We start from the raw sequence: 13,796 nt of genomic DNA, 5'->3' as shown, positions 1-13,796 counted from the left end.
TCATTTAGTCTCATCTTCACTGTTCAGATCTTGCTTTTCTTCAAACAAGGTAAAAAATCTGCCGGCTTGATGAGATAATCCCACCGGTTTCCACAATTTTCTTGAATTTAGTGTCATTTTCTTCATCCTAGTGGACATATCTGCTTTATTTCAACATAATTATGCCTGTTTCTGGAAAAAAAAAAACATCCTGATGCAAATCTCACTGTCAAATATATATAACATGTACTGCTTGAAGAAAAACAGGATTTTAAGACTGAATATGAACACACAGTAAAAGGCTAGAGGGAAAGATAATGTCACAAGCAACAGCAAACGTCATTAAGGAGGATGTAAAAAAAAAAAAAAAAAAAAGTCAAACTAAGTTTTGGTTCATGTGAGAGGAGGAAGGCGACTTTCACGGAGGCAGATGCAGTTTCAGGCGCCGCTGACTGTAAGTATGACACACCGCTCGCTGCTGGACATGAAATCACACAGGAAGCGTGAATAATACAAAGAGTCCAGTGTGCTACAGATATACTCAGATCAAGAGTCAATCAAGTCTGCATTCAGCCTCAAGTGTGTGTGTGTGTGTGTGTGCGTGTGTGTGTGTGTGCGTGCGAGCAGCCGAGAGGAGTGGAGGTGTCGTTCACAGCTGGCTGCCTCAGTGCTCGCTGGAGCGGAGAGGCTGTTTGAATACAAAGAAATAATTTTTTAAACGGGTGGACGTTTGTAAAAAATTGCGCTTCAGTGAGGCTCTTCGTCTTCAGCTGCTCTGAAAAGGTTTTGATCTTTTTTTTTTTTTTAAAGAAGTAGTCTAAGTAAATGGGCCAGCTGTGTTAAAGCGCTGCAGAGGCTGAGACTGCACGCTGCACCACCAAATCTCTTCATCTGAACAAGTCACTCTGTCTCATATTGTGTCTTAAAATCTTGTTTTGCACCAAATAAGTGAAGCAGGATGAGATAATCCCGTGTTTTTTTTTTTTTTTTTTTTTCTGGAATAAGTATAAATGTGTTGAAACAAGGCAGATTAAGGCATGTAGGACCACCAGGATGAAGAAAATGACCCTTGATTCAGTAAAATTCTGGATTATCTCATCCCACTGGTAGATTGTTCACCTTGTTTGATTTGAACGGATGAACGGTGAAACTCTAACTGCAGATTTGAACCCTGAAGACGAGACTTGTTTAGGTGAAACGTCACTCTGAGCCGAACAGCTGCTTTTGGCTCATGGTGAGTTCATGAGGTGAATCCCAAAAGCGGCGGCACAGGTTTAAAAATGAAGCGATCAGGGCTTCAATGTTTCTGCTTTGGTTTCACGTCCGCCATATTGGATTTCCCACCATTTTGAATTTTTTGAAAAACACATTTTTGGACACCTCCTCCTGGGCCGTGGATCATCACTGGACCTGGTCTGTTGATTTCTTATTTAGTTTTCAAGATATTGATCAATGAGCTTCAAAAGGGGGCGTTGCTCAGCACATCAATGGACAGCCGTTCAGCCAATCATCATGCAGCTCACAGGATACGTCCATATAAGTACCTGAAACGTACCCTGAAAGTTTCGTATGAATCGACAGCTAGGGGGCGCTATAAATGCAAACAAAGTGTCGTGGAATACCACAAATGGGACAGCAAATCATAAATTGGTTGTCCAGTCATTACCGAAGTCACAGGATCTGTTTCCTGACATTGTTGAACCACATGTGTCGAGTTGAAATCGCTCAATAGGGGGCGCCACCAGCTCCATGTGCGTGGCTTAAATTTGGCCATAACTCAGTGACAGATTGTCCTAACGCCACCAAACTTTTTTTTTTTTTAACGAAGCTGTTGAAGCTTTCACCTTCTGATGGTCTTTGTTGGCCTGATCCCCCAAATCGCTGCTTGTGGCTTTAATTTGTCGTTTCTGGGGTTTCCATCTGAAAACCCCAGATGAAGGATTTCCTTCACCTCTGTGCTGTGACAGATCTGCACTGCACGTACAGTGTTCACGATGCGCATGTACAGTGAAGTGTACAGCTGTTTCCACCCTGCTGATGTGTGTGTTACCAGAGCTGATGGGTCGGAGCTGCCCTGAGGGTCAGTACTGGGATGGCTTGGTCACAGACTGTGTGGGGTGTCAGACGGTCTGCCAGCAGCCACACAAACACGTCCGATGCAACAAATTCTGCCGTGAGTTCACACACACAGACACACGCACACACACACACACACACACACTTAAACTGCATCTTAATCCTAATTCTAATCTCAGGCCTGTTATTCTGTATGCGAGGCACACATGCAAACACAACAAACTGACACAGGAAAGTGTATTTTGTGTATTTTATGCAATTTTTTTCACATGTATTATTATTTTTCTCTACTTTCTTCTTCACATGTACTATGTGTTAACTTTTGCACTTTCATCAGGGCTTCAGGTCATCGTTATCTTTGAAATATTTCCTCTGCATGCTGTATGATGCTGTTGTAAAGCACTTTGTCACCTACAGTCTGTCTGTGAAAGGCACATTACAGTTAAATTTCACTGCCTTACACAGTCCATGCATGCAGGTCCAGTCTCAAATTTTTTCCACTCAGGGGAATTTAAAACGTGGGTTTGAAGTGGATTTGTGTTGGAAAAAGTGTGATTATCTCATCTCATTGATTTTCTTAAAGATTTTAACACACTGAATGTGACTAAATTGTTAAAATGGGGGATTTTTACAGTGTCTGTGACCTGAAGCCCATGTAAAAGTGCAAAAGTTAACACACTGCACGATGCTGGTTCAATGCTTCCATCTGATTCTCTCCAAAATCTGCCGTCGCTGTCATTTTTATACACGCGAACATGTTCGTCTTCACTGGCAGATCTTCACCAGAAACTTTTATTTGATTGAACAGATGTTTGAGTTGCGTTGCAAATTTTTGGCTGCACATTTTCCTCCGCAAGAAACTCAAAGAACAGAGGAATATGTTGTCCTCTGTGTTTGCATATGCACGGTAATGTAGCTCAGGTCTGAACCCGCCTCATCAAGAAATGAAGGTCTGAATTTCAGATTGAATAGGATTTAGCAGCACACACACCTTTCTTCTAAGCTCACTTTTCATTTCAGGGTCACAGCAATACTTTGTGAGGTTTGTGTCTGGGTTCCTGAGCCTGTCCTCTGTGGTTTGTAAAGTTGATTATCGAGGAAATTAAACCTTTATTTACCGTTTCCCTCGTAGGAATCGCTCCCTCAGTCCGTCACATGTGATACCTCAGACTCCGCTGATTGGATTTTGATTCAACTTGGGGAAACTCGACCATCTCTCCCCAATGCGCTCCCCTACTTTCAAAATAACTTTCACAATGACGCTGATCTGCCCAGGACGCAGGTGCTAGAATTACAGGTTGATTCAAGGTGACATCTTTTGCTACAGCTCAGCACGGAGGCGTCATCTCAAACAACATTTACCGTTGTTTTGATCGAAGTTTCACCGTGTGGAAACATGAGCTGAAACCCCAAAACTTACAGCCCCGTCCGTGACTTTCTGCGTCTAATTAACCATTCCTTTCCATCTTTCTTAAAATACAAAAATACTAGTTTGAAGTTACCTGCTGTTACGGTTAAAGCTGCAATAATCAGAATGGCTGAGGGACGATTTAAGTGAAGACTATTAGCAAAATGAGTGAAATAAGCATGTAATTTAATGAATCTGCACGGTTCTGATAATTGGTCCAAGTTGCTAGGTGTGTTTACTCCACATTTGTGAGCCTTAACAGTCCTCATTTTTGTGTTTCCAATGACTGTAGCTTCAGCAAAGACGCCTTTAAATAACATCACAAGGAACGCTGTAAAAGAGAGGAGCAATCTACAACAGATGACTGACACTGACTTAACAAAAAAAACCAAAAAACACCACCAGTTTGATCCATTACAATGTGAAGATAATGTGAAATTGATGGAGTTGATGGTGAAAGTTGTTATTCGTGTTTGCTGTCAGTGTCTGCGGAGTGCAAGGCGATGCCCGGCCACTACTACGACAACCTGCTGAGGAAGTGCATGAGGTGCGCCGACATTTGTGGCGGACATCCGGCAGAATGCGCCCCCCACTGTCAGAGTGAGTACTGCTGCTCACAGAAAACAAATACACTACTCACAAAAAGTTAGGGATATTCGGCTTTCGGGTGAAATTTCAAGATGAACCTAAAATGCATTCTAACCTTTACAGGTGAACTTAATGTGACCTTCTGTAAACTTTTGAATGCACATGTCCAACTGTTCAATGTTTCAGTACTTTTTGCACAAGTTGCTGTTCTCTAACAAGGAGTTTAACGGCAAAATTCACATCAGGTGTCTGATGCTCCAGCTCATCGAGGTCGTATCATTAGGGAACGGCTGCTGGAGACTGGGGTACCTCAGATGGAGCGGCCTGCACTTTCTCAGACCTGAATCCCATAGAAAACCTATGGGATCAGCTGAGTGGCCGTGTAGAGGCTCGGAGCTCTGTACCCCAGAACCTCAATGTCCTGAGGGCCGCCCTTCAAGAAGAGTGGGATGCCATGCCTCAGCAGACAATAAGTCGACTTGTGAACAGCATGAGACGTCGCTGTCAAGCTGTAATTGATGCTCAAGGGCACATGACAAGTTATTGACACTGACATTTTTTGTTGTGGTATATCCACCACTGTTGTTGGCTTTTGTTTCAAGAAATTGTTTGAGATGAGGAAATCACCAGTGTATGCTTCTACTTAAATGCCCTACTTTCATGATATAATATCACTGTAGCGTGAACTTTTTACATTTTCCATAAATTTCACCCAAAAGCCAAATATCCCTAACTTTTTGTGAGTAGTGTATATGAAAACATTTAAAAAGACCCTGCTGGTCTCCATCTGCACCTTGCTGCAGAATTGGAGTTTCAGGTGTTTGGTGACATCTGTCAAAAGAAGAAATGTTCCCTACTGGTTGCAGTTTCAAAGGGGAGGGCTCAGGTTGCAGTTTCAAAGAGGAGGGCATCCCTTTGCTGTAAAGAGCGATGAAGGCCACTCACCTGGCAGGAGGATAGACGTCAGAAATGCCTCAGGAGTTCAGGACAACTCTTTTACTCTGTAATAAGCCATAATGTAAGAGCTTTTACTGCATTGTCTGTGCTTTGGTGCACATTTCTTGTCTTAGCCCTGGTTTGCGCTCTTCATTTAAAATGCATTAGTAAATATATCTTTCACTAACTGTCCCTCCAGTTCCCCGCAAGCCCACCTTGGCTGCTGTTCAAAAACCTGCGATTGAAGCGGTGTCACCGGCTCCGACCAGCAGAGGGCGCCCTGTGCTGACCGCCCCGCCGCACCCCACCATCCTGCTCTACTCCCTGCTGGCTCTGTGCATGGTGCTGCTGCTGTCGGCCCTGTGTGTGGCCCTGGCCGTCTGCTGGAGGAGAGCCAGGGTCAAGACCTCCAGACAAGGACCCAGGGCGACTGACCCAGGCCGGGGAGCCAGGGAGGCTGGAGAGCCTGGGCAGAGCCCCACAGGTCAGTGTGGGGTGGACTCAAGTTACTCGTTTACTCTATTGCTTCAGTTCGTTTAAAGAGGTGGCAGCTATCAACTATCAAAAGCCAGATGAGCCTCGATTTTCTCAATGATATCAGCTGTTGCGTGGCACAAAATTATCCTCAACTCCGTAACTCAAAACCAGACGTCAGACTGTTACGTTTGTTCCCAAAACCCTCTCCGTCTCACTGATGAAAAGATGAAAGATGAAACTTTTTTTGTCGTGAGCTTACCTGTAAAGTCTAACTAAGATTTTTTACCACTGAAGAAGAGACTAAATGACTTGTAAAGGTGGCTTTCTTGTGCAGACCAAAAAAGTGAACTGTGATCTGTCTGAAAAGCCAGATGAGCCTAGACTGTCTCAATGATATCAACTGCTGGACGGCACAAAATTATAACTTTATAACGAATTAATTATGAGGCTAAGAGTGGCCTCGGTGCTTTGTCTGCTAACGTGAAGTCAGAAATTTATGAGCGCGATTTGATTCAGATTTAAGTTTTGTATCCACAGATTAAAGTTGTCCTGCTTCCCTCAGAGGCAGAGCAGGACTGACCCTCAGTCTCTAGACTTAACCACTAAACCAAAAGTCTTTATTTCCAAATGTTTTTATTTCTACTGCCTAGTTTGCATCATTATTTTTCCTCTTTTAAACTTAATCTTGATTTTTTAATCTTTTATTTTTTCTTCATTTACTGAAATCAAATACTGGTCTGTTTTGCTGCGATGTTCAAACACCGTCTCGATGTGCTGCTGTCCACGACCTAAGATCACACAATTCATGAAATCTCTCTCCTGTAAGCATAGATGAAAGACCGATTCAACGGCATGCTATTTCTTACAAATCATTTTTCTTGTCTTTGGAGTAAAGTTTTGAGCATCTCAAACAAATATTAAGTAGATAAAAGAGGTAACACACAAGGGCCTGTTGGTAATTACCTATGGTTAATGGAAAAACTGCACACACTTTTAGCCTAAATGCCTTTTTTTGTCTGGAGTGGTGATGATGCCAAAAACATTTTTGGTGGCAAACCTAACCATTATTCAAAAAACGTCGGCTCATTGTTTGAGAGAAGGCTTTGTACTTTTTGCTCTACAGTTTCAATTGTCACTTCCTGTGTTACAAGTCAGGACAGGTGCATTTTTACATAAACCTCTTCACAAGTGCAGCTTTAAACATGAAGTTGTGGCCTTTTGTGGGCTGTACAGAGGAGCCAGTTTTCCACTTGTTTTATCATTGTGTTTAAAACAAAATTCATTTGGAATTACATACATGCAAAGTTGTTAAAGACACAGTTTACCTAGCTCAGTTGTAAATAATGATGGGAGAAATCCACATCCCTGCCTCCAAATCTGTCATTTAAGGAATGAAGTTTAACATTACACAACTATAAGATGAGGATTTTTTTTTTTTTTTCTCAAATCCTTCACGTCTAAAGTTGTGAGAAGTTTGACACTGGCACTTGTAAATACTTGTTGACTCTAAAGTTAATATATAATATGACAGAGGCAGCCATAATAAATGTCTTTTATGCAGATTTGCCACATTAATATTGCAACTTTTTGCTTTGACACATTACAGAAAAAAAAAAAAAACGAAATGTCTGTTTTTAATGCTTTTTATGCAAAAGTGTCTCTCACTTAACTAGACAGCAGACTCTTAAAACTACTCAAGAGAGCACATGGTAGTTTTTCGTGCTAATTTCTCTTGCATGATGAATTAAAGGTGCAGCAGTAGTTTGTTAATGCAGGTAAAAGTGAAACTTCTGCAAAGGCAAAGTCTGGACGTCTTTGCACCTTGCAGCTCACTCGGCTTGCATCAGATCAACACACTGTACGTGACTGTAATGTGTGTGTGTGTGTCTGCTGCCCTCTCCTGTCCGTCTGCAGATAGACTAATGGACTCGAGCATCCTCCGTCGCACCGAGCCGAATGATGACTCCACCCCCACTGAGACCTGCGTGTGTGTCCACTGTTTCCCAGACCCGAGAGCCCCAAACCAGGCTGACGAGAGGCCGCTGGGACTCCCTTTCTCCTTCTACCAGCAGGCTGTCCTCCAGCAGACCAAGCCCTCAGAAGAAACCCCTCTGTGGGCTCAGGAGGGCCAGCACAACCCTGGGCTGAACGTCCAGCGGGAGAAGGAGGCCGCCGTGGGATGAGGACAGTCTGCTCTTCCCCCGTCAGCCCAGTTTCTGAGCGGAACGGCCCAACGGTCACTGGAAGACGGTGGACGTTTTCACATCTTAACCCAAGCAGCTCAATCCTGCCCCACAGAGGCAAAACACTGCACATGTTCAAACTGTGAAACTGAGAAAAATGGTCTCCAAAGAGGCCGAAATAATCCACGGCTTTGGTCAAACTACCGGTGATTGGTAGTTGTTACATCAGCCGACCTCATCTTCTTCAAAAGTGTTGCTTTGTTGTTTGCTTTTTTTTTTTTTGGCTTGAAACAGAGGCGTGTATGGATGTGTGTGTGTGTGTGTCTGGACAGGATGAAGTATGAGTGCTACTTATTCCTACTGAGAGCTTAATTGATAAAGACTGTGAGATACAGCTGGTTTGACTGCAACTGGAAAAACATCCAAGTTGGTTTGCACAGAAGCATCTTCTGAACGACAGAATGTAACATGATGGACAGTTTTATCAAAGGCATCTGGACTTTGCATCTGGACTGACGTTGAGTCTGTGGTCAACTGCCCCCCCACCTGAGTTACGGTTACACAGTTACTTTGCTTTACGTAAGGATGCCTTGGAAAATGATAATTAAGAGGTTACGAACAGGCAGGCACTTCTACTTGATGTACCCTTATTTACTTTACTACCTACTCATGTGTATGGCTTCAGGTTTGCGCATAAGTGCTCGGCCCTTTATCACCAAACCAAGTGAAAAGTGAATGAAACCCACAAATAAATGGCAGTAACAACTGAAAACTGAGTAATATTGCTGGTAACAATACACACATGCAAATACACTGAGAAAATATGAAGACTCTGGTGATCGACGAGCTGACCTCCAGCTTTAAGGAGACGGGAGTAAATGTCTCGTGGTGTGTTTTATGCAAATCTAACAAAATATATGTTGTAACATTACCGATAGTGGTGGATGCCGTGCAGGTACCAAATCAAATGATTGTGATTCTTGTCCTGCGGTGACCTGATCGCTCCATCTGGCCTCGACTCTTCCACCTTCCTGGCCTCCTGACCTGACCTTCCGACTCCAAACAGAGAACCAGAGTTACTCCATATTTTCAGTAAAAAGTTCACACCATCCCTCTACCCTCAGACCTCCCCCCTTCTCCCTGGTCTTCTTCCTTGTGCACGCTCTCACACACCGGTTCCAAACTGGGCTCCTTAAAGGGACAACACCAGTGTTTTTGCATGTTTTAGCCCATTTACTGCACACAGGCAAACTTCACATTACTGACACAGTTTTTGCTCTGCCTGAATATGAAGTTAATGAACAAATGGTCAGGCGGCTTTAAAGTGTATAATTGGACATATTCCAAGAAATCAGGTTTGTGGTGCAGATGGTTTAACAGGTAAGGTTTTTTGACAAACTTGACATGCTGACATGCCAAGTGGTTCTTGATCTTTTTGGCTCGTGACCTCTTAAATCCAACCAATGCCTACTCACGACTCCTGTCACAGGCCGCATATGGAGAGAGGTGAACAGTCCACCAAAAACATGATGATGAAACATGAAACATGATCCTTTTCAGGTTGTTTCATTTGCCAAACTGTCAGAGGAGCCCTTGTGTTTTAAAACGACTCAGTGAGGAAGAGTAACATATGACAAAATAATAATAATGATATACACAATATATATATTTTTTCTTTTGTTTTAATCAACCTGGGACTCCCAAAAATGATGGTCTGAGAACCCATGCTGTAGTTTGATCCTGGCATTAGAAGTCAAAAATGGATGTTCACTGTGATGCATTACGTATCTCAAGGAAGTTTCAGGTCTCTTCAAGTAGATCTCTGTGTCGCACGAAAGGCAGCCTGGAAGGGAGGAAAAACACACCCAAACACCATTCATCCACACGGTCTCGTTTCTCAGAGTTTATTAAAGGGACACTCCTCATCTGAGGTTAGTTGAGGCTGACGGTGCAGAAAAATGGTGACGGTGCATTATTTTGCTTTTGAAGCTGAGTGTACCTCGATGTGTGCACCCCAGACTTCATGCCCCTGTATCTGCTCTGCACTGCAAAAAGTCAAAATCTTACCAAGATTATTTGTCTTATTTCACGTAAAAATGTCTTATTTCTAGCTAAAATAGAAACAAATTTTACCAATGAAACAAGCAAATTTTTACAAGTGAAAATTTGCTTGTTTCATTGGCAAAATTTGTTTCTTGTTTCAAGCTAAAGACAAGTTATTTCTGTGTTGATCATGTCTTATTTTAAGTGTAATGAGATATTTTGACTAGAAATAAGACATTTTTACTTGAAGTAAGACAAATAATCTTGGTGAGATTTTGACTTTCTGCAGTGTGTATGGTTGTAGAGGTGAAATCGTCCTCTGTAACCTAACGGAGGAGTGTCCCTTTTAAACGCCTGCAATCACACACCGACACACTCTCCCGTCCGACAGATGAGAATAAATATGCAGCACAAAAAAAGAGTTTAGAGATATAGATTTTTCTTTATTTGTGAGTGTTTCCTTGGTTGTGTCCAGTTCTTGCAGCAGTTCAGTGTGTGTGTGTGTGTGTGTATATGTGTGTGTGTGTGTGTGTGTGTGTGTGTTTGTGTGTGGGAGGAATGACTGACGAGGTCAAAACACGTTCCTGCTGACTCCGACCCCCACGGCCGGATCCAGCAACATGGATGAACGAACCAAAACTTGAGGTTTCACTATTTTGTCTCTTACATACAAACTGTACATATATACTCTTACATACATCGTCAACATGTGGAAAAGTCCTACCAAACTGTGATACCCAGCTCAGACGGCATGCTGAATGCAAGTACTGATTCAGTACACATACGTACAAACATACGCACGCGCACAACACACGTGCATACACACGGTAACACATACACACATTTTTACACGCAGGAGCACACATTTTGCACAAACGCGCCTACACTGGGCTTGTTTTTTTGTTTTTTTTTTTGTCTTTTTGTCTTTTTTTTTTTTTGCTTTCTCTGGCACATACGCGTGCACACACACACATACAAACACAACAAAGTAGAGCAACATGCGGCCGACGGTTAACACTGCAGAATCGAGCTGAGGGCCTTTTTTTTTTCCCGGCCCGTTATACACACTCAGTGGTGAGAGTATCGCTCCTCCTCTTTTCACTTTTGTTTCGTTGCACAATTTCTTTTTCGCCATTGACCCGAAACAGCATCACGACAACATATCTAGAACACAAACTATATGCCGCTGTAATGTCGTCACCATGAGAGAGAGAGAGAGAGAGAAAGAGAGAAAGAATACAAGCCAAATAAAAACGAGAGAGGAAAAGCTCAGGCGCCATGACAGCAGTCTCGTGACAATGAGCATCACCAGTTTAACAAAAAAAACATGACTGACAGCACAACGTAACACGGACGAGGTTCGAGGGAGACGGGGAGGGCGAAAAACCGTAAACCAACATTTTAATTATGTATAAAAATATATTCACTGTGTGTTTTTTTTCCCCCCTGTGCCCGTTAGAGGAAACAAAAGAGGGCCGGGATCCATTATCGCTCATTCTCCCGTCAAAAAAAAAAAGTTTCCTCATTTAGGTAAATGTATGCTAGCTGTACACAGTATCTGACGACTACAAATTAATCACAAGTGGTGAATGGAATAAAATCTGTCTTGCTATACAATGTTCACAATACCCTTTGTTGGGTTGATTTTCCTTTTTTCTTTTTTTTTTTTTTTTGCATTCAGAATAATAATGCGTAAAAATGCATAAGACAACTTCCATCCTTGAAATGTTTGGTCATCTGGAGGTGTGTGTGTGTGTGTGTGTGGTAGACAAGTGTGCTTGTGACCAGAAAAGCGCCGCAGTTTAAATCCAACGCCGGCTGGTAAAATCTGGGAAAATGAAAAGGAAAATGAGTGAAAAATAGATTTTCCCCCTCCTGGACCAGCTGCTGCCGGGTCGGCCCGGAGCCCCGGCTGCTGCCGAGGCCGGCTGGAGGCTGCGATGACGCCGCTCGGCTCCCGCGGGTCAAACTGAAGCAAATAGAGTCAATTAACAAACTTCTGCCCCTCCGTCTGTGTGCAACGACTGAGAGCGAGCGAGCACGGGATCCAACTCCGTTCTCCTCCATCCATTTTGACCTCCTTCCACTTTTTTTTTTTTGTTGTTTTAAAGTGAGCGCAGACTGGTTGAGTAGTATTTTCTCTTATAGAAGAATAGCACGATTGTTGTCTTAAACAGAGTGTTGATTAGCAATGCCCTTATTCCAGTGAATGCCAAGGAAAAAGTATTGCAAGTGCACAATAATCCGTGATTAATGATAATCACCCTAATCTGTGATGTACTTTAAAAGCGTGCAGCAGTCCTTGAGTGGACAAAAAAAAAAAAAAAAAAATGTTTGTACACTTGGATTGTGAAAGTAAATTGCATAAAGCAGCCCCTTGTGGAGGGTCCTTGCACTTTGCAGGTTTGGTAGAAGGTTCTTGCATTATCCTGCATCAGCGCTGCAGAAAACTCTTTGTTCAACATTATGCAACAGATTCTACAGTACCATTTCAGATTTCAGTGCATAAAGCTCAAGTGACTCCCTTCTAGGCCTGCATCAAGTTACGGAGGATACACTGGATCCATGTTTTTAGGATCTGCAAATCCTAGAACTAGTTCATTAAATGTAAGTGCACTAAGTATTTGTTTTTTTTTAAGTAACAGCACCATCGGCTGTTGCTTCCGCGTCACCACTTTACTGTCAACTTCTATCAGAACTTTTTAAATTTATTTTATCTGATGTAATGTGTATCACTATCAATGTTGTTGTGATTTGAAAGCCTTTACTCTATTATCTTTTCTTTCTGTTTTTTTTTTTTTTTTTTTTTTGATTTACCTTTACCTCTATTAACTTGTAGGGAGTCTATGCAACACCTGGTCAGGAACGACATATAAAAGGTAGCCTCTGGATAACGCTGGTACATTTACAGTAATGTAAATTATCAATGTGCACTGCCTCTGACAAATAGGCCAAAAAAAACGAATAAATAAATAAATAAATAAATCCTGCTCGATCCCAATCTGGATCCTGGATCCAGTGCATCCAATTACCCAATTTCCCCTTGGGGATCAGTAAAGTATTTCTGATCTGATCTGATCTGATCCCTAGAAGCAGTTATCAAATTATTTCATGTGTCTTCCGCTGGGACAAAAGGGAGACGAATGACTTTTTCCACACAGTTCATCTTTGATGTGGAGTAAAACTCAAAGAGGAGTTGAGCAGGTGTGCATTACTCGACCAACCTATTACTGTGGATTTACAATACTGTTCCATAGGTTAATATACAGGTTGATTCACAGGAATAAGGACATTATGAAGTAAATTATTGTCTTTTACTCTCCAAGTTAACAGACATGTATGTATGTGATGGTGTTGAGGAGCCTGAACGCCTCAGGCTTGTATGATTCAACAACTTGTAGCAACGCCGACTTTCATGCCGTCGTGCGTCGGCCTTGTGGGTTTGAGCCTGGCCAACGACACCTCTGCGAGGTGGGTCATGTGTCCACTGGGACGATCTCTTCGTTCACAACATTTGCATCTGTTTCCTCAATGTTTTCAGTGGAAACGACTCCCTGGTGCGAGTTCGCAGCTGTGCTGAGAGCTTTGCTTTTTTAGTGCGAGGTGTTTAAAATACTTTGAGCAAAAGAGCGCCAGCCTTCAAACAGGTTTTCAATAGTCGCTTAGCAGCAAAAAGAGCCATGACCAGCACTTCTCCATTGTGTCGACTGAGTGCTGTTAGCTGAAAAAACAAAAAAGTGCCTGGTGGACACAGGGGATACCGGGTGCTTCTTGTTAGCGTGAATGCTGCCACAAAGAGTGATTCTGAGTTCAGGTAGGCTTGTGTTTCCTTGCCTCTCTCATCGCTCCATCACCTTCATCCCCCAACAAATCCTTCCACTGCGTCCTCTCCCGTCTCTCCCTGCGGCTCCGCGGACGGAGGAACTATTCATACTCCAGGAACTGTTTGTGGTAAAACAAAAGGTACCTGGGGAAAACAGAAGCACCGGAGGCTCAGACTGCAGCTTTGCTAATGAGCAAGAAGCCGCTGAGAATGAGCCATTACAAAGCCAAGCACACAAATTCCCAGTCAGACGTCATTTCAATTAAAATAATATTTTCAAGGT

General features: G+C 42.7%; 2 protein-coding genes across 2 annotated transcripts in view; one reads left to right on the top strand and one right to left on the bottom strand.

The window, feature by feature from the left end:
• Window positions 1-382: 382 nt before the first annotated feature.
• tnfrsf13b (TNF receptor superfamily member 13B) lies at window positions 383-8,344 on the top strand. The gene is made up of 5 exons (XM_030078435.1): window positions 383-433; window positions 2,033-2,152; window positions 3,947-4,087; window positions 5,187-5,471; window positions 7,379-8,344. The coding sequence occupies exons 2-5, from the start codon at window positions 2,038-2,040 to the stop codon at window positions 7,645-7,647; spliced, it is 810 nt and encodes a 269-aa protein (XP_029934295.1). The 5' UTR covers window positions 383-433; window positions 2,033-2,037; the 3' UTR covers window positions 7,648-8,344.
• A 2,385-nt stretch (window positions 8,345-10,729) lies between these two features.
• usp22 (ubiquitin specific peptidase 22) overlaps window positions 10,730-13,796 on the bottom strand; it is a 39,581-nt gene continuing 36,514 nt past the window's right edge. The window contains exon 13 of the mRNA XM_030077546.1: window positions 10,730-13,657. Within this exon, the coding sequence (XP_029933406.1) occupies window positions 13,615-13,657 (43 nt within the window). The 3' untranslated portion in view covers window positions 10,730-13,614. The remainder of the gene's footprint in view (window positions 13,658-13,796) is intronic.

The sequence above is a fragment of the Myripristis murdjan genome, chromosome 19, assembly GCF_902150065.1.
Source record: "Myripristis murdjan chromosome 19, fMyrMur1.1, whole genome shotgun sequence".
In the NCBI taxonomy this organism is placed as follows: domain Eukaryota; kingdom Metazoa; phylum Chordata; class Actinopteri; order Holocentriformes; family Holocentridae; genus Myripristis; species Myripristis murdjan.
The sequence above is the reverse complement of the archived record's forward strand: the minus strand, read 5'-3'. Positions and strand labels throughout refer to the sequence as shown.

Excerpts from the sequence above, each read along its gene's own strand:
- tnfrsf13b (XM_030078435.1), top strand. The coding sequence starts at position 2,038 with ATGGGTCGGAGCTGCCCTGAGGGTCAGTACTGGGATGGCTTGGTCACA. Across the intron at positions 4,088-5,186 it reads GTACTGCTGCTCACAGAAAA|TTCCCCGCAAGCCCACCTTG; the intron begins CAAATACACTAC and ends CTGTCCCTCCAG. Across the intron at positions 5,472-7,378 it reads GCCTGGGCAGAGCCCCACAG|ATAGACTAATGGACTCGAGC; the intron begins GTCAGTGTGGGG and ends GTCCGTCTGCAG.